The sequence below is a fragment of the Coregonus lavaretus genome (assembly GCF_964263955.1).
Source record: "Coregonus lavaretus genome assembly, chromosome: 40".
NCBI classification, from domain to species: domain Eukaryota; kingdom Metazoa; phylum Chordata; class Actinopteri; order Salmoniformes; family Salmonidae; genus Coregonus; species Coregonus lavaretus.
In genome coordinates, this window is record NC_140027.1 from 2,488,960 (window position 1) to 2,510,553 (window position 21,594).

The 21,594-nt window shown below is 44.7% G+C and overlaps 1 protein-coding gene across 1 annotated transcript in view; it reads right to left on the reverse strand.

Moving 5' to 3' along the window:
- Nucleotides 1–21,594, reverse strand: part of LOC311113667 (myosin-10-like) — a gene marked incomplete at its 5' end in the record, with an annotated part of 77,643 nt that overhangs the window by 49,303 nt on the left and 6,746 nt on the right. Inside the window, one exon of the mRNA XM_084156946.1 lies at nucleotides 11,421–11,577. Within this exon, the coding sequence (XP_084013072.1) occupies nucleotides 11,421–11,577 (157 nt within the window). The remainder of the gene's footprint in view (nucleotides 1–11,420; nucleotides 11,578–21,594) is intronic.

Sequence of the window (21,594 nt, forward strand, 5' to 3'; positions counted from 1 at the left end):
CATTATAAAACTGTTAGTTCCGGCCAGCCATTATGATTGGTTGAGAGGCGTTCTAAGCCTGCAAAGCTGTCTTCGACAGCAAACAGCTGGTAGGCGGTAGGGATTTTTGGACTGTTCCTCTGTGCCTGGTCCCTGTTAGCCGTCATCTGTGCTTAAAGCAGTCAAGATAACACTCACAAAGACAAACACTGAGGAGTGGCTGCTTGTGAATGGGGTCTAAGAGGCCCTTGGCCCCTGAAATGGCCATTAAACAGCAGTGGCAGGGCTTCTGATATGGGCAGAACCAGGAGTTGGTCCTCAGCCACTGACATCGACTTACAGATGGGAAATAAAAAAATAGACACCCAGCAAATCTAGTTTCCCATTTCCAACGTGGATCTTTTCTGAGAAATGGGTCCTCAGAAGTGAAATATGATAGGCTAGCTAGGTAGGTAGATTAATGATTTTGAGAAGTTACAGACAGCCCTGGACATCTGGACATGTATTCAGTGTGTTGTTTACATGACCCAGACCAAGGCACTTGGTACAGTACACGTTTAGGAAATCTGTGTATAATATTTACCTTAGGAGTGAGATAAATTACGGGAGACAGGTTGTGTTCTACTGGACTACAGTTGCCACAGCAAGGATAGAGGGAGGGAGGGGGAGTGAGAGAAAGTAAGGAAGGGAATCTCAATTAAGCCAAAGCCTGAGGCCTAGTCCTACTTCAATATCTTTGATTACTTAGATTATGGGGTATAATGCAAGGTAACACGCACCTGCCATTCTGGTAAAGTAATAGAGCCGTTCAATGATCATGAGAACGGTGAGGAATCAGCCCAGAACTACACGGGAGGATATTGTCAATGATCTCAAGGCAGCTGGGACCATAGTCACCAAGAAAACAATTGGTAACACACTACACTGTGAAGGACTGAAATCCTGCAGTGCCCGCAAGGTCCCCCTGCTCAAGAAAGCACATATACAGTGGGGGAAAAAAGTATTTAGTCAGCCACCAATTGTGCAAGTTCTCCCACTTAAAAAGATGAGAGAGGCCTGTAATTTTCGTCATAGGTACACGTTAACTATGACAGACAAAATCCGGAAAATCACATTGTAGGATTTTTAATGAATTTATTTGCTAATTATGGTGGAAAATAAGTATTTGGTCAATAACAAAAGTTTCTCAATACTTTGTTATATACCCTTTGTTGGCAATGACACAGGTCAAACGTTTTCTGTAAGTCTTCACAAGGTTTTCACACACTGTTGCTGGTATTTTGGCCCATTCCTCCATGCAGATCTCCTCTAGAGCAGTGATGTTTTAGGGCTGTCGCTGGGCAACACGGACTTTCAACTCCCTCCAAAGATTTTCTATGGGGTTGAGATCTGGAGACTGGCTAGGCCACTCCAGGACCTTGAAATGCTTCTTACGAAGCCACTCCTTCGTTGCCCAGGCGGTGTGTTTGGAATCATTGTCATGCTGAAAGACCCAGCCACGTTTCATCTTCAATGCTCTCATGATACATGGCCCCATTCATTCTTTCCTTTACACAGATCAGTCGTCCTGGTCCCTTTGCAGAAAAACAGCCCCAAAGCATGATGTTTCCACCCCCATGCTTCACAGTAGGTATGGTGTTCTTTGGATGCAACTCAGCATTCTTTGTCCTCCAAACACGACGAGTTGAGTTTTTACCAAAAAGTTATATTTTGGTTTCATCTGACCATATGACATTCTCCCAATCCTCTTCTGGATCATCCAAATGCACTCTAGCAAACTTTAGACGGGCCTGGACATGTACTGGCTTAAGCAGGGGGACACGTCTGGCACTGCAGGATTTGAGTCCCTGGCGGCGTAGTGTGTTACTGATGGTAGGCTTTGTTACTTTGGTCCCAGCTCTCTGCAGGTCATTCACTAGGTCCCCCCGTGTGGTTCTGGAATTTTTGCTCACCGTTCTTGTGATCATTTTGACCCCACGGGGTGAGATCTTGCGTGGAGCCCCAGATCGAGGGAGATTATCAGTGGTCTTGTATGTCTTCCATTTCCTAATAATTGCTCCCACAGTTGATTTCTTCAAACCAAGCTGCTTACCTATTGCAGATTCAGTCTTCCCAGCCTGGTGCAGGTCTACAATTTTGTTTCTGGTGTCCTTTGACAGCTCTTTGGTCTTGGCCATAGTGGAGTTTGGAGTGTGACTGTTTGAGGTTGTGGACAGGTGTCTTTTATACTGATAACAAGTTCAAACAGGTGCCATTAATACAGGTAACGAGTGGAGGACAGAGGAGCCTCTTAAAGAAGAAGTTACAGGTCTGTGAGAGCTAGAAATCTTGCTTGTTTGTAGGTGACCAAATAGTTATTTTCCACCATTATTTGCAAATAAATTCATTTAAAATCCTACAATGTGATTTTCTGGAAATTTTTTCTCAATTTGTCTGTCATAGTTGACGTGTACCTATGATGAAAATTACAGGCCTCTCTCATCTTTTTAAGTGGGAGAACTTGCACAATTGGTGGCTGACTAAATACTTTTTTTCCCCACTGTACATGCCCGTCTGAAGTTTGCCAATGAACATCTGAATGATTCAGAGGAGAACTCGGTGAAAGTGTTGTGGTCAGATGAGACCAAAATGGAGCTCTTTGCCTTCAACTCAACTCGCCGTGTTTGGAGGAGGAGGAATGCTGCCTATGACCCCAAGAACACCATCCCCACCGTCAAACATGGAGGTGGAAACATTATGCTTTGGGGGTGTTTTTCTGCTAAGGGGACAGGACAACTTCACCGCATCAAAGGGACGATGGACGGGGCCATGTACCGTCAAATCTTGGGTGAGAACCTCCTTCCCTCAGCCAGGGCATTGAAAATGGGTCGTGGATGGGTATTCCAGCATGACAATGACCCAAAACACACGGCCAAGGCAACAAAGGAGTGGCTCAAGAAGAAGCACATTAAGGTCCTGGAGTGCCTAGCCAGTCTCCAGACCTTAATCCCATAGAAAATCTGTGGAGGGAGCTGAAGGTTCGAGTTGCCAAACGTCAGCCTCGAAACCTTAATGACTTGGAGAAGATCCGCAAAGAGGAGTGGGACAAAATCCCTCCTGAGATGTGTGCAAACCTGGTGGCCAACTACAAGAAACGTCTGACCTCTGTGATTGTCAACAAGGGTTTTGCCACCAAGTACTAAGTCATGTTTTGCAGAGGGGTCAAATACTTATTTCCCTCATTAAAATGCAAATCAATTTATAACATTTTTGACATGCGTTTCTCTGGATTTTTTTGTTGTTATTCTGTCTCTCACTGTTCAAATAAACCTACCATTTTAATTATAGACTGATCATTTCTTTGTCAGTGGGCAAACGTACAAAATCAGCAGAGGATCAAATACTTTTTTCCCTCACTGTATCTTTTCCCCTATTGTGAGACTGACCTGAGGGAAAAACCCAGCAGTTGAAAGTCTGTGACAAAAAAGTAGCCTATTATTAAGAGCTTACCAAGGCCCTGAGGACATTGAACAGGACTCATTTACTGTATGCTAGCTCTGCCAAAAGCCAATCCATGCTGGGTGACAACACAGAGAGGAATTCTCACTGTGAGCACGGCACATTGCATATTTCTTTCAGATGAGTGGACAGCCAATGTGGCTCAGGCCACATGAGAAACAGAACTGGCTGTACCGAGACGGGACATCAACCAACCGCACCGCGCAATAATTTGGCGGGTAGTGGTTTGAAGTGTCAAGTCTTGCCCTCTCAGTGTCCTGTGAGGCTTCCTTCCTCCCACGCCCAGGGTCATTAGAGGTCCACTCAGCCTCCTCCCGCCTCCGCAGACAATGATTTATTCTTAATTCACCCAGAGGATATACAGAAGCCCAATGGCCACCCCTGAATCCCTTGCCATTTAACTGTAATGGCCAGCAGAGAGAGGTTTGGTCACCGCAAGAAACACTTAAAAGTTCAAGGGTAATGGATATTCTCTAGCTTCTTCAATGTGGTACAAAGTAGCGTTAGTATAATGATGGTGGAGTGTTGTCATAGTGATGATGGATCATTTGGCTCCGCTGGCTTAATGCCAGCTTTTTTGAAGAACCTTAGAGGAGAAGGGCCATAGAAATAGATAGTTGTCAGCTATTCCAGAACTTTATAGGTTTATGACATCAACCACTCTCGTATTATATCTCTAGGGAAAATGGCTGTGTGCTGCAGTATTGCCGGGCCTGCCGTGGATCTCAGGGGAGGCTAAAGAAACTGCTCTGTCTGGAGGGCACGGTCATTCAGGTGCTCAGACTGCAGAGTGTCTCCAGGGACATCCTTCCCATGTTTGGCAGCTGGAAAAATCAGAGGAGTGCTGAATCTGCTGATTCCATAACATATGAGAAAAGCAACAGAGCAGGCTAACTCAATCCAAGCTGTTCCAACTATTAGGCTAATAAAAATCCCATGGTCCACTCTTGGGAAAAAAGGTGCTATCTAGAACCTAAAAGGGTTATTCAGCTGTCCCCATAGGAGAACCCTTTGAAGAACCCTTGTTGGTTCCAGGTAGAACCCTTTTGGTTCCAACTAGAACCGCTTTGGGTTCCATGTAGAACCCTTTCCACAGAGGTTTCTACATGGAACCAAAAATGGTTCTACATGGAACCAAAAAGGTTTCTCCTATGGGGACAGCCGAAGAACCCTTTTGGAACCCTTTTTTCTAAGTGTAGAGGAAATGAGGGATTGAATTTGATTAATTACATTAAACAGTACCATAATTCATTGAGTACTTTCAGCCTCCAGAACTGCAACTGGTCAATGTTCTTCTGAACCAGGTAAAAGTAAGAGAACAATCACCAAAACAACAGATTCAGAAAATTAGATCAAGCCTGTATTTTCTTGGCTCCACTTGGAATTCCTTAAAAAATGTAGCGGGTCTGTTTTTCAATAGATTAACAATAATCTCTGTGTGTACTCAGTGTGTTCTAGTACTCACAGGATGGACGAGGCGGGTTAGGCACAAAGCCTTTTTTCAAAATAACTTTGGCCATGAAAACCATTACAGGTCTTATTGGTACCAGGTGGATCAAGTTATGCAGTGGGTCCAAGATCGTACACCCTAGGCCTACATTATAATAACACAGCCACAATCACTTTGAGTCTAGACTGTACATTGTACATGAGGTCTCCATCCACAGAAACGTTCCTCCACACCATTTACTTAACATTTCTTCATCTTTGAGACTATTATCAAAGACATTAGTTATTGTCCTTTGCACACATTTTATTTGATTGATTCATTTAGTGATGGAGAGGGTTCCTATGAGAGAAATGTAGGCTTATTGCTCAAAGCTTATGAGAATATAGATCTGCCTTGAGTAGACCTAATGGCCTATTCAAACACAAGGGAGAGTCCTTACAGAGGCCATTCTTCTCTTCACTCTCACAAAGCCTTGCTGTTGGACAACTATGTTGCTGAGGGACAGTGTTGCCGTTGATGCAAGTCGAGTCCACCCTTGAAATCCTCATGCTGACATGGCCGTTTCTTCTCCCAACTAACACATGGTTTCATTCAAGAGAACATCAGCGCTTTGCGTTTCTTAAGTTCCAGAAATGTTCAAATTAGCCCCTTTTTAACTGACTGGACGCCATCAGTCCAGAGCAACGAGGGAGATTATGGAAAGTATCTGGAGAAGTAATCAATGGCAGATGTGTGGGTCTAGTTGTGGTGGGGGGAGGCCTAGTTAAACAACCCAGACTTTGTAACGTTACACCTCATTTAACCCTCCATCTGGCCATAGACTGGCATCTCAGAAATGCTGGGATAATGACTGGACTCTGGAAAGGTTTAGAGACAATTTAGCCATTAACTTGATTTGACTATCTGGAAGTTGACTTCCTTGGATGAAGATGTGAGGCCTAAAAACTGTGAAGATGACAAACTGCCCAGGAACTACAGATGAAAATTTGCCGGCTGGCTAAATCTGGCACAGTTGCAGAAATGTTGACCAATGTGCATTGTTCATGTTAAGTACACTTAACCTAATAAATAACATGAAGCAAATGCCTGTTCCTCGTGGCTAAATTTGAATGTCCAAAGTGGTGTGATACTATCACCACTATCACAACATTTAGGGATGCAATCATGGCACTGAGATAATGCCGTGATGATATCCATAACACTATGCAGTGATCCAGTGACATTTGAATCAGTACATTTACATTTACATTTTAGTCATTTAGCAGACGCTCTTATCCAGAGCGACTTACAGTTAGTGAGTGCATACATTACCGTAATTTTCGGACTATAAGCCGCGCCTTTTTTCAAATTTTTCGACCCTGCGGCTTATATAACGGTGCGGCTAATCTATGGATTTTTACAGCTAACGGCCACTAGAAGACCTCCTAAATCTATGGATTTTACAGGTTACAGTCCACCAACTTTAACTCTATGGGCTCTATGACCGGTCCGCGCCCTCCACCTTTAAGCGGCGGGCTCCAGCAGGAAAAGATGGAGGCCGGAAAAGAGTGAGACAGGTAGCGCGCAAAAGTAAAAGTGGAACCGAGAGTGGTACGAGAGACAGAACGAGAGCAAGACAGACAGACATTACGAGAGCGAGACAGTTTGTCTCTTTCCCGACAATCCCCTCTGTGCACGAACCCTTACATATGGTAATTAAACATTAAAACACCTGCGGCTTATAGTCCAGTGCGGCTTATATATGTACACATAATTCAATATCATTCAATTTAGCTGATGCGGCTTATACTCCGGTGCGCCTTATAGTGCGGAAAATACGGTATTTTTATTTATATTTTTTCATACTGGCCCCCCGTGGGAATCGAACCCACAACCCTGGCGTTGCAAACATCATGCTCTACCATCCCTGCCGGCCATTCCCTCCCCTACCCTGGACGACGCTGGGCCAATTGTGCGCCGCCCCATGGGTCTCCCGGTCGGAGTATAAGCCTGGATTCGAACCAGGATCTCTAGTGGCACAGCTAGCACTACAATGCAGTGCCTTAGACCACTGCGCCAGGGTACCAGCGCCTAATCACTGAACTGAATCAGGTTATAGACCTGCTCAGGGGCAGAGCAGCAGCTAGCATCCGCTTATCTCCAACCTACAAACCTCCTTTTGAGCCAAACCGCTGGTTGGCTGGTTAGCCATGATGACTATACTTGCGATGACTACCACTGCGACAAGCCTGCATAAAAGTGCATAGGAACTGCAGGTCCTGAGAGGTATCCTTTCATTTCTAAATTGGTTATTGGTAGAAACCGATGCCTCATTTAAATGGGTGAAATGAAGCGAAAACAAACAAATGATTTGGATTTGGAATGGCACTTATTCCAAGTCCAAGTCTCCAGTCCCTGCCCCCCACCCCTGCATCCATGCAGATACTCAGGGTGTGAGAAAGCTGGAAGGTGTGAAGGGGGTAATGGGAAAAACTCACTGGGTCATGGGAAAGGCAGGGCTCATAACAAAAGTATGATTGGGGAAGCACTATGTATTTGCATGCACATGCAATGTCCGATAGTGGCATTACCACATGAGGTAAAGTACTTCCAACCAGTGTCTTTGGAGAGATTCTTCAGAGGACACTACTTTAGGTGTCAATGCACACATTCTCCACACTGAGAGGGAGCTTCCTCCTTGTCTACACTGACACTAGGCAGGGCCTGCATGACGGGACTGCCCAACTCGTCACAACCAACCCCCCACTGGACGGACAAGCCCTCGCCACAGAGACAAAAGGTCCCATTGTGCTGCCAAATGCAGGTCACCCTCTCTGCTCTCACTGGTCTGGTCCCAGTCACAGCTTCCAGCCTGGGGTGCCTCCCAGCTATATCAGGCAGAGGGGAAGAGAGACAACTCTCTCAGACATCTCTCTATGATGTCTGTTGTGACAGTCATGGGATGGTGCTCCATGATGTGCATTCACACCAATCGCACAGCCTTATTGACATCCAGAGTTTGTCCATTGATAGTGTAGCTGGGGAGCTGCCCCTCACCCCAAGATCCAGAAAAATAGTTAAGAGGTCAAGAGGAGCTGTGCAAATACAAACACACGCTGGTGTAAAATATGGGGATACATTTGAGTGGGAGAGAAAGGTGGACTGGGAAGGATTGTTTGCTGCCTGGAATGATATGTTGGTTTAGTCAGGTGTCTGGGACAGGACAGATAACAGGTGTCTGGGACAGGACAGATAATGTGGCTATTTCTACTTGGAGTATCAAATACAAAAGACATCAAATAAACCAAATGTCAACGGACAAAAATGTGATCAACAAATTCCAAGAAAAAAACGAGCTGTTCAGAGAAAGCCAAGAACCTTGGCAATTAGGGTGTAAAGCAATGGAAAAAGATGGGAGCATGTGGTTTGAAAGTACCGATAGGTTATTGGTACTAGAATGGTGGAGTGAGATAGAGAAATGGGTGCTTTCTTTAAGCAGCTTCTTGTAAATCAGTTCTGCCCATCCCTATTTTTCCACCGATATGAGGAATATGAGCTTATGCAGGCTTCTCCTGCTGGGCAGAACCTATAGGCTAGTTGACACTGTAGAAGATAAGTTCTCGCTCATCACGAACCCCTGGAAGACTTATGGTTGAGAAAAACCAACCCAAATTGGATGAAGTATATTATAAGCTGGATTTAACATCACATATAGGATTGTGAATCTACTTAAGTCACATGGATTCAACCTTCTTGTGTTCTGGAATCAGATGCAATTCTAATAAAGCTTTTGGTGTATGTTTTTCTTCACTCAACACTTGCGGTGTATTAACATACTCTGACCATGCCAGAGACAAAGTCAAGGCCTCTGGCAATCTGAAGAGGACTGAAGTGGATTATCTCTGCAGTGACTAAAGGCTTTGGGTTCTCAGGCTGAGATTTAGACCCAGGACCTCTCATTGGTGCTTATAGCCCATAGTGGTGCTGATAGCCAGAAGTGCATAGTTCTGACGTTCTGAGGTATCAGCAATTCATGGAGAGAAAAAAAACTGTCGTCCTTCACTTCCCCTTTCCACTGTGCTCCCCACGTTCCAGACATTGCTTGCAAAATTAATTTCTCTCTGGAGGTGGAAATATAAACAGAGAAATAAGACCAGCTCCTTTGGAACAGTTTCCACAGAGCCCTTTTGATGCCATTTGATACCATAACGCTTGAGATGCATGAATTTAGGGCAACTACTACATAATACAGAGTTGGCCAGTGCACTAAATCAAAATAATTGGGGGTGACTTTAGTATGCAACAAACCATGGTTCAGCTGATGGTTCCAATTTAGTCTTCTAGTGAAATGAATGGCCCTAAAGTTGTTGAGATTGAGTAGTAATCCCTTCAATCACAGGGTGACTGTTAAACAACTTTTACGAGCGTTGGCGACACGTGGTGTGTTTTGTTTTGGTAACTTGAGATCGAAAGCCTTGAGTATTGTAACAGTACAGCTAACGGAGATGCCGTGCCAAATGCAACAGGGGGAAAAGTTACATTTTGACAATTTACAGAAGGCCAAATAAAATCAAATACAACTAAAATGATGATATAAAAGGCCTAATACCTGTTCATCCCTGTCACCTCCTTGTTCGGGCAGGCTTCGGCGTTCGTCGTCACCGGCTTACTAGCCACTGCCACTCCATCTATCATCATTCCATTTGTCTTGTCTTGTCAATTACACACACCTGGTTCTTATCCCCTCATTAGTCTGTGTATAAGTGTTCCCTCTGCCCCCGTTGTCCTTGTGGGTGATTGTTAATTGTGAGAGTACTGTAGCTCGGTGAAGCTACTCTCCCTTTGTATTGCCAGGGTAGATATTTCCCCTGTGCCTGTATATTGTTGGAGTATCCCGTACCGTGTATTGCCAGGGTAGATAGTTTCCCCTGTGCCTGTTTCCGTGTGTCGCTATCCAGCGGAGAGGCCCAGAGACAACACCCCCATACTCCCGGCCTCCTGCATTGTGGCGCCGGTAGTATGGGCGATGGACGCGGATATAGAGCAGGCATTACACACAGTTCCATCTCCACCTCAGTGTCCAGCTGGGATGCAGTACGTGCCTGCTCTTATCCGTGATCGTCTGGTATACTGGGCACACACATCACTCTCCTCTGGTCACCCAGGTATCGGTTGTACAGTGCGCTGCCTGACCGGAAAGTACTGGTGGCCTACCTTGGCTAAGGACGTGAGGGTGTATGTCTCCTCCTGCTCGGTGTGCGCCCAGAGTAAGGCACCTCCCAGCGGGTAAGTTACAACCTTTACCAGTTCCACAACGTCCATGGTCTCACCTAAGTGTTTTTGACTGATATTTTGACTGATATTCCACTATCCCAAGGTAACACCACCATCCGGGTCGTTGTGGACCGCTTTTCCAAGTCTTGCCGACTCCTTCCTCTGCCCGGTCTCCCCACGGCCCTGCAAACTGCGGAGGCCCTGTTTACTCACGTCTTCCGGCACTACGGGGTACCAGAGGATATAGTGTCCGACCGAGGTCCCCAGTTCACATCCAAGGTCTGGAAGGCGTTCATGGAACGTCTGAGGGTCTCGGTCAGCCTGACCTCTGGGTTCCACCCCGAGTCAAATGGTCAGGATGTGGGTAGGTTCCTGCGGTCCTATTGCCAGGACCGGCCGGAGGAGTGGTCGGTGTTCTTGCCATGGGCAGAATATGCCCAGAACTCTTTCTGCCACTCCTCTACTAACCTAACGCCATTCCAATGTGTTTTAGGTTACCAACCGGTTCTGGCACCATGGCACCAGTACCAGACCGAGGCTCCTGTGGTGGATCACTGGTTTCGGCGCGCAGAGGAGACGTGGGACGCTGCCCATGTTCACCTCCAGCGCGCCGTGCGTCGTCAGAAGGCCAACGCTGACCGCCACCGCAGTGAGGCCCCGGTACTCTCCATTTGTATTGCCGGGGTAGATATTTCTCTTGTGCCTTTATATTGTTGGAGTATCCCGTACCGTGTATTGCCAGGGTAGATAGTTTCCCCTGTGCCTGTTTCCGTGTGTCGCTATCCAGCGTATTTGTGTATGACGGAATAAACTCTGTATTCGGTGATTTACCCTCCTGCGCCTGACTCCTTCTATCACACTCATCACAATCCCCTAGCAACAGTTTAAATTGAAACACAACAACAACATCTAGCCCTTGGGGAACCGGCAATGTACAATTAACATGACAAATTATCCAATCAGGCTCCACTTAACATCACAGACCTGGGAGATAAGTGCACCTGCCACAGTTGAAACAAGGCTGTCCTAATATCAGCATGTACTGTACCTACCGGTTGAGTGCCTCTCAACCGAACAACAACAGCCTTAATCCCAATACAACCGGTTAAATTGGCTTTGACTTTCTGGTTCCAGTAGACTGAATCAGATCATTCATACAATTTCACTGTGTAGCAAACATATGCGCATATTTTGTGCATTGAGATAAAGGGAGGGATATCCATAACCAATTGAGACTTACCTTGGAGCATGCATCTGTACGCAGACTCTGAGATGGCGTAGATGTGAGGGGGCATCTCGTGTCTCTTCTTGCCCCTGTACATCTCAATGATGTTCTCCGAGTAGATGGGCAGGTTTTTGTAGGGGTTTATCACCACACAGAAGAGGCCAGAGTACGTCTGCAGGAGAGAGAAGATTACGTCATTCAGTGTGAAAAACGGGAATCCGAAGACGCATTCATTTTATATCATGTTAAAAAAATAAATAATAATAATACAGGTTTGCCAGGTAAAGAGAAACCATCATGTCAGCCTTCATCACAGTCAGCCTTCATGTAATGAGAAAGATCTAACAAATCCCTTCAGTCCCCCACAGGGAATCACTACTATCACTAGTCGCTAATGATGATGAAGCAATCATTGCCCTTTTTTCCCTCTCCCTTGTGGGGTTGAAAAGGAGTGTGAACTGCTTAGTGGACAGAGACTACGCACAAACAGAGTAATAGCCTGACCTTGGCTTGTATGGTGGTGTACGGATAGTGAAGATGTGAAAACATACATACAGGTGGAGTAGAGGGAGAGCGAGAACAAAGTTTGTTGCTGGTCTGTATCCAAATAGCCTAATGATAAGGTTGACCTTCAGTTTGCTGCTACAGGCACTGAGATTAAAACATTATCATCATAATGATTATGCATCATAAAGTGACAGGTTGCCTCTGGTTCAGAGCCACTGTGCCCAATGCCTGGGATTTATTTTTCCTTATCTCTCACTCTCCCCCTGACCTCCAAAAACGGATCATTCAGAAACAGTCACTGTGATATAGATGCTGCTAGGTGGATGGCTGCCAAAGTCCTGTACCATTTAAGATTCCTCCCGCATGGCACTCTCGGCTTCCTTCTCCTCTGCCTCCAACTCATTGCATCCGGCTGAGAGGGTGGCTCCTTATTCAGTGCAGTCAGGGATGCTGCTGCACACAGTCCAATGCACTCAAGTCAAGGAATGAGTTACGCTGTATGTGATGCATTGTAATAACCCTAAATGGAGAGCAACAAATCTGATCTCTTTAACAGTAATGCAGATCTCTAAATGTGGGTCGAGGCAGTTGCGTACAAAACTGCCATATCATCCCTGCAGTGTCAGAGTCAGGGGGGGGGGGGGGGGGGGGGGTGGCAGGCCGGTGGGCAGGCCAGGAGAGGGTTAATCCCTGTCTACAGTCTGCCGGCCGGGATATTCCATTAACCGAGTCAGAGAGGGGGGACGGGTGACTATGCAAAAGGATCCATTACCCATTCAGCTTTTCTCTCTCTGTCCATGCACCCTTTCTCTCCATCTCTCAGTCCCTCTCTCTTGGTCAGCCCAAGCTTGGCTGGGCGGCAGAGGTACATTCCTGTAATCATGTTGTCTGTGTGTTGGGGTAGGGGAGGCAGAAGACAGGGGGCTGCAGAGGGGCCCAAGGTCGGCTAACCCAGTTGCTGAGCTGGAACAATGGCGGTGTGGCTGCGGCATGCTGGTGGGGGAGGGGGGTTGTAGCAGCGGGGTCCTAGTCTAAAGACTCTTGCAAAGCTTGACACCACGGCTGTCGCCTGGCTGTAGCGGGCAGTGCGGTTGTGAGTCATACACACTCCTTCTCCTCAGGGAGAAAAAAACCAACGTGTCTGCTCGCACACAAGCTACAGTTGAAGTCGGAAGTTTACATACACCTAGGCTGGAGTCATTAAAACTTGTTTTTCAACCACTCCACAAATTTCTTGTTAACAAACTATAGTTTTGGCAAGTCGGTTAGGACATCTACTTTGTGCATGACAAAAATAATTTTTCCAACAATTGTTTACAGACAGATTATTTCACTTATAATTCACTGTATCACAATTCCAGTGGATCAGAAGTTTACATACACTAAGTTGACTCTGCCTTTAAACAGCTTGGAAAATTCCAGAAAATGATGTCATGGCTTTAGAAGCTTCTGATAGGCTAATTGACATCATTTGAGTCAGTTGGAGGTGGACCTGTGGATGTATTTCAAGGCCTACCTTCAAACTCAGTGCCTCTTCGCTTGACATCATGGGAAAATCTAAAGAAATCAGCCAAGACCTCCACAAGTCTGGTTCATCCTTGGGAGCAATTTCCAAACGCCTGAAGGTATCACGTTCATCTGTACAAACAATAGTACGCAAGTATAAACACTATGGGACCACGCAGCCATCATACCGCTCAGGAAGGAGACGCATTCTGTCTCCTAGAGATGAACGTACTTTGATGCGAAAAGTGCAAATCAATCTCAGAACAACAGCAAAGGACCTTGTGAAGATGCTGGAGGAAACCGGTATAAAAGTATCTATATCCACAGTAAAACGAGTCCTATATCGACATAACCGGAAAGGCCGCTCAGAAAGGAAGAAGCCACTACTCCAAAACCGCCATAAAAAAGCCAGACTACGGTTTGCAACTGCACATGGGGACAAAGATCGTACTTTTTGGAGAAATGTCCTCTGCCCTGATGAAACAAAAATAGAACTGTTTGGCCATAATGACCATCGTTATGTTTGGAGGAAACAGGGGGTATCTTGCAAGCTGAAGAACACCATCCCAACCGTGAAGCACGGGGGTGCATGGGGGTGCTTTGCTGCAGGAGGGACTGGTGCACTTCACAAAATAGATGGCATCATGAGGAAGGAAAATTATGTGGATATATTGAAGCAACATCTCAAGACATCAGTCAGGGTGTTAAAGCTTGGTCGCAAATGGGTCTTCCAAATGGACAATAACCCCAAGCATACTTCCAAAGTTGTGGCAAAATGGCTTAAGGACAACAAAGTCAAGGTATTGGAGCGGCCATCACAAAGCCCTGACCTCAATCCTATAGAAAATTTGTCGGCAGAACTGAAAAAGTGTGTGCGAGCAAGGAGGCCTACAAACCTGACTCAGTTACACCAGCTGTCAGGAGGAATGGGCCAAAATTCACCCAACTTATTGTGGGAAGCTTGTGGAAGGCTACCTGAAACGTTTGACCCAAATTAAACAATTAAAAGCCAATGCTACCAAATACTAATTGAGTGTATGTAAACTTCTGACCCACTGGGAATGTGATGAAAGAAATAAAAGCTTAAATAAATCATTCTCTTTACTATTATTCTGACATTTCACATTCTTAAAATAAAGTGGTGATCCTAACTGACCTAAGACAGGGAATTATTACTAGGATTAAATGTCAGGAATTGTGAAAAAATGAGTTTAAATGCATTTGGCTAAGGTGTATGTAAACTTCCGACTTCAACTGTAGCTGTTACGCCTCTTATCTCAGTCTTTGGACCACAGGGGACTTTTATTGTACTGAATTTGGCTGCAGCATGACTGGTGCCTGTGGCATTGTGTTATATGGTATAAAAATAATGCCAATATACTGAAGGTCATGGTGAATGGAAATGAGCCAATCACCATCACCATGCAGAATGTGATGAACGGTCACTTTGAGATGACACGTGGTGCAGTGATTTTGGGGGATATCATGGTGTGCATTAGGGGAGGGGTGGGTGGGTCACCAGATGGCCAGTCTTTCATATGTACACAGACAGATCCCTCCGACGGACAGAGATATGCTCTAGCCTGGTCATGGGCCAGCCACAGCAACAACAAGCTCAGGAGGAAGCAGAGATTGTTGTTTAACCAAAATCAAATCAATGTTTACGCAGGTGTTATAGCGGTGCAGTGAAATGCTTATGTTACTAGCTCCTAACAATGCAGTCAAATGTCAAACAATAAAAATGTAAAGAAAAATACACAAACAAAAAGGAAGGAATCAAGAACGGCGGGATGAATGTTCTTGAGTCACATTGGGGGACTAGGTAGCTTTTTGGAGAGAAAAATGATGGATGCAAGGGTCACTAGCAGGGGGTATGTGGCTACACAGGGGTAACTAACATTCTGGTGCGATTAATCTTGGTGCACTGGTCGAGAAGTATGGAGTTATGGAAGAGATTCCTGCGGAATCCACAGATCCCCACATATTTGGAAGCCTCACCTTCAGCTGGAAGCAGAGTAGGGCCAGGTGGCACACCACACCACCTTTAACCCCTTCCCCTTGCCCCCCACAGTGGGCGCAGCGCCAGGCAGACGGATCAGCGCCCCGGCCGGCCGGCCGGCGCAGCCCAGCCCAGACCCACAGGCAGCAGCAGGGTCGGGGAGAGAGATGACTCAGCTGCCAGTACTGGATGGCAGCCCCTGGGGAGTACTTGGGGGATTAGTGGGGCTCTGGGTCTGCAAATGGGGGCAAGACGTGTAGGAGGTATATGAAGGGAGGGAGGCCCGGGCCAAGAACCTGTCCCTCACTCTCTCAATACAGTACAGACTGGGGTGAGACGCCTAGCTACAAGAGCCCCAGCCAAGAGCATATATGTCTCACACAGCACAGTGCCGTAGATGGAGGGAGGCGTGGGCCAAGAACCTGTCTCTCAGTACAGCAAAGTATTGTACCCAGATAGCCAGGCTGTGGTTAACAACAGAGAACTCTGACACAGTTGACTAGATTCCCAGTTCTCCGGAAATGTCCAAGTGGTCCCCCATGCCAAGCCCAAGCTGAGCGTAGCTGAGCAACGGCAAGAGTTGAGGGCCTCTCCATTGAGAGAGTGGATGTTTCATTCTCATTCTCAACATTGTTCTGTCTGTGAAGCTTAGCTCAGTGCCACTCCGTTTTTATTGTCATAGCATATTGAAAAGAGGCGATGATTATGGAGAATAGGATTTTCAAAGGGTTTAGAGAGAGAATGGTCTAATTTCGTTCACAATGAGCAGTGCTTCATTTCCAGTGCTCCAATAGCATTGGGGTCTGAGTGTGGGAGGAGACCAACGGCACACTAGCGCAGAGCAAGCAGTTCTGCTCCATCTACACAGTGTGTGTGTGTGTGTGTGTGTGTGTGTGTGTGTGTGTGTGTGTGTGTGTGTGCGGTGTTTGCATACTGATCTCTACCTCATACTAATCCCAGCGGGCCTGTGACCAGGCTGCGGTCTGAGGCATGAGGCAAGAAAGGACGAACAAAATGGAATTCAAATAATTGAACCAATGTCTGTCAATTAGTTGTTTAAAAAACAAACATAACTGACATTTTGGTTAATCGCTCAGCACTACCAAAAACACATCTGGAGGCAAGTGTCCTTTCTTACCCCTCAACAGCCTCTGTTCACTACGCACTTGGGCACATCAGCTTTGAGGGTTGAGTCAGCGGCAGTTTCAAAATGGGACTCTTCCCTATGAAATGTCCCTGGCCTCTACTGTATTGGATTGCAGGGAGGGGACCTTGACCTGGTCGGCACACTTCATGCTTATTAACATTCTTTGGCTGAGAGTTCTACAGTTCTCAGCCTCTGACATCCTATCTCATTAGCATAGGGCTGCCAGGAGTCAAGAACCTGTGGCACCAGGAGAGTTTAGGATTGGCAGAGCTCCCTGTGAGGCTCGGTGTTGATGTTTTATGAATGGAGTGCATATAGAACCTATTTTACAAGAATGAAACTGCAATGTACAGCCTCAAAAAAACAAACCACTATCCATCAGCCCCACCAGAGAGACAGAAGAGCTTGGTTCTTTTGCACTGTGACCTGAGAGTCATTCAAGTCACAGGATCAAACAACAACCAAAACATAGGCCTATATAATGTCCTCTATACAAAATCTATATATATATAATATCCTCTATATAATATCTATATATATAATATCTATATATAATATCCTCTATATAATATCCATATAAGGAGGCTGGAATACAATTTTAAAAGAGATGGAGGGAGAGAAAGAGATGGAGGGAGAGAAAGTATTCAGACTCTTGACTTTTTCCACAAAGGGTCTGTAAATAAGGTATTTTTATTTTATTTTATAAATTTGCAACAATTTCTAAAAACCTGTTTTCGCTTTGTAATTATGGGGTATTGATTTACAGCCTTATTACAGCCTTATCAATCTACACACAATACCCCAAATGACAAAGTGAAAACAGGTTTTTAGAAATTGTTGCAAATTTATAAAATAAAATAAAAATACCTTATTTACAGACCCTTTGTGGAAAAAGTCAAGAGTCTGAATACTTTCTTTCCCTTTTAGAAATTGTTGCAAATTTATACAGTTGAAGTCGGAAGTTTACATACACTTAGGTTGGAGTCATTAAAACTCGTTTTTCAACCACTCCACAAATTTCTTGTTAACAAACTATAGCTTTGGCAAGTCGGTTAGGACATCTACTTTGTGCATGACACAAGTAATTTTTCCACCAATTGTTTACAGACAGATTATTTCACTTATAATTCACTGTATCACAATTCCAGTGGGTCACCCAATTTATTGTGGGAAGCTTATGGAAGGCTACCCGAATCGTTTGACCCAGGTTAAACAATTTAAAGGCAATGCTACCAAATACTACTTGAGTGTATGTAGACTTCTGACTCACTGGGAATGTGATGAAAGAAATAAAAGCTGAAATAAATCATTCTCTCTACTATTATTCTGACATTTCACATTCTTAAAATAAAGTGGTGATCCTAACTGACCTAAGACAGGGAATTATTACTAGGATTGAATGTCAGGAATTGTGAAAAACAGAGTTTAAATGTATTTGGCTAAGGTGTATGTAAACTTTGTCTGTCAACTGTATATATATTTGGAAGACCATTTGCGACCAAGCTTTAACTAACTGACTGATGTCTTGAGATGTTCCTTCAATATATTCACATAATTTTCCTTCCTCATGATGCCATCTATTTTGTGAAGTGTACCAGTCCCTCCTGCAGCAAAGCACCCCCACAGCATGATGCTGCCACCCCCGTGCCTCACGATTGGGATGGTGTTCTTCGGCATGAAAGCATTCCCCTTTTTCCTCCAAACATAACAATGGTCATTATGGCCAAACAGTTCTATTTTTGTTTCATCAGACCAGAGGACATTTCTCCAAAAAGTACGATCTTTGTCCCCATGTGCAGTTGCAAACCGTAGTCTGGGTTTTTTATGGTGGTTTTGGAGCAGTGTCTTCTTCCTTGCTGAGCGGCCTTTCAAGTTATGTCGATATAGGACTCGTTTTACTGTGGATATAGATACTTTTGTACCTGTTTCCTCTAGCATCTTCACAAGGTAATTTTCTGTTGTTCTGGGATTGATTTGCACTTTTCGCTCCAAAGTACATTCATCTCTAGGAGACAGAACGCATCTCCTTCCTGAGCGGTATGACGCCTGCGTGGTCCCATGGTGTTTATACTTGCATACTATTGTTTGTACAGATGAACGTGGTACCTTCAGGCGTTTGGAAATTGCTCCCAATGATGAACCAGACTTGTGGAGGTCTACAATTTTATTTCTGAGGTCTTGGCTGATTTATTTTGATTTTCTCATGATGTCAAGCAAAGAGGCACTGAGTTTGATGGTAGGCCTTGAAATACATCTACAGGTACACCTCCAATTGACTCAAATTATGTCAATTAGCCTATCAGAAGCTTCTAAAGTCATGACATCATTTTCTGGAATTTTCCAAGCTGTTTAAAGGCAGAGTGAACTTTGTTTATGTAAACTTCTGACCCACTGGAATTGTGATTCAGTGAATTATAAGTGAAATAATCTGTCTGTAAACAATTGTTGGAAAAATTACTTGTGTCATGCACAAAGTGCATGTCCTAACCGACTTGCCAAAACTATAGTTTGTTAACAAGAAATGTATGGAGTGGTTGAAAAACAAGTTTTAATGACTCCAACCTAAGTGTATGTAAACTTCCGACTTCAACTGTATACATATAAAATAAAAATAAAAAAGTTTTTACATAATTATTCAGACCCTTTGCTATGAGACTCGAAATTGAGCTCAGGTGCATCCTGTTTCCATTGATCATCCTTGAGATGTTTCTACAACTTGATTGGAGTCCACCTGTGGTAAATTCAATTGATTGGACATGATTTGGAAAGGTACACAGCTGTCTATATAAGGTACCACAGTTGACAGTGCATGTCAGAGCAAAAACCAAGCCATGAGGTCGAAGGAATTGTCTGTAGAGCTCCGAGACAGGATTGTGTCGAGGCACATATCTGGGGAAGGGTACCAAAAAATGTCTGCACCTTTGAAGGTCCCCAAAAACACAGTGGCCTCCATCATTCTTAAATGGAAGAAGTTTGGAACCACCAAGACTCTTCCTAGAGCTGGCCGCCCAGCCAAACTGAGCAATCGTGGAAGAAGGGCCTTGGTTAGGGAGGTGAGCAAGAACCCGATTGTCACTCTGACAGAGCTCGTAGAGTTCCTCTGGGGAGATGGGAGAACCTTCCAGAAGGACCACCATCTCTGCAGCACTCCACCAATCAGGCCTTAATTGTAGAGTGGCCAGACGGAAGCCACTTCTCATGACAGCCCGCTTGGATTTTAAAGACTCTCAGACCATGAGAAACAAGATTCTCTGGTCTGATGAAACCAAGATTGAACTCTTTGGCCTGAATGCCAAGCGTCACGTCTGGAGGAAACCTGGCACCATCCCTATGGTGAAGCACGGTGGTGGCAGCATCATGCCGTGGGGGTGTTCTTCAGCGGCAGGGACTGGGAGACTAGTCAGGATCGAGGCAAAGATGAACGGAGCGAAGTACAGAGAGATCCTTAATGAAAACCTGCTCCAGAGTGCTCAGGACCTCAGACTGGGGCGAAGGTTCACCTTCCAACAGGACAACGACCCTAAGCACACAGCCAAGACAACGCAGGAGTGGCTTCGGGACAAGTCTCTGAGTGTCCATGAGTGGCCCAGCCAGTGCCCGGACTTGACCTTGATCTAGCATCTCTGGAGAGACCTGAAAATAGCTGTGCAGCAAAGCTCCCCATCCAACCTGACAGAGCTTGAGAGGATCTACAGACAAGAATGGGAGAAACTCCCCAAATACAGGTGTGCCAAGCTTGTAGCGTCATACACAAGAAGACTTGAGGCTGTAATCGCTGCCAAAGGTGCTTCAACAAAGCACTGAGTAAAGGGTCTGAATACTTACGTAAATGTGATATTTCTGTTTTTTCTTTTTGATAAAATTAGCAAACATTTCATTATGGGGTATTGTGTGTAGATTGATGAGGGAAAAAAACAATTTAATCAATTTTAGAGTAAGGCTGTAACGTAACAAAATGTGGAAAAAGTCAAGGGATCTGAATACTTTCCGAAGGCACTGTACATATACCGGGGTATTTGGAAATAGCTCACAGGATGATTTTTCAATCCCGTCAATACTATTGAAACTATTTCTTTGAAGTTTAATACATTCGAATACTTGTAGCTACTTTTTAAGTTAATACCTGCACTCAACTTGTGCAATACGTTAGGAGATAAAGAAGATTGCGTTCTTCATTTCACCTGTCACATCATTTTTCATTATGAAGCTTACCTGTAGTCCCCAGTCACGTGGTGTTTGTTTACAAGCACACAACAATGACAGACCGGAGCCTTGTGAGTCACTCACTGTTGTGCAGCACACACTAGGCGATCTAGTTACATTCACAACTAAATGTTTGCCAGCTAGATATTTTATAACTATTAAGTTAACTGTCTACAATGTGCTAAATGCACTGCAGTTGTGCATTTGGTTTGCTAATTTAGTGGTTTGCTTCTTTGTTGAGTAACAGCAGAATAGTTAGGAAAATGTGGCGTTGGACATTTGACCAGCACCATTTTAATTTACTGGACATTTGATACATTTACCGGACCCATATCCATTGGGTGCATAACCTGATTAGGGCGTCCACCCATGGTGCTCAGAATGACAGAAATAATATTTATATTATGGTAATTCATTTTAACAGAACATGCAAGTTGAGGATGCAACGACGTGCGTCCTTCTTACTGAATTCCAATGAGCACTTTGAAGATGTTAGACACATTTACTTTTCCTCAGCCAACAAGACGAGTAACAAACAGCAAAATCAAAAGCCCCTTTCAATCTACTACCTGGCATACTAGAAAGGTTTACCTATTCTATTGGTCAGCTTGTAGAGAAAGAAATAGCCCATTCCACTCTGGGACAGTTGTGGGACGATAGATCCTAAATTCATACAACCAGTACTAGGCTACATAAAAAACAACAACATCTAACGCAATGAGTCTGATGCAACAGATCAAAACATTTTGCGTAAAATGTTGATAAACTATTATTTCTTCACATTATAAGCACAGCAATGCGCACAAGCAATAGAACATGAGAGAAAT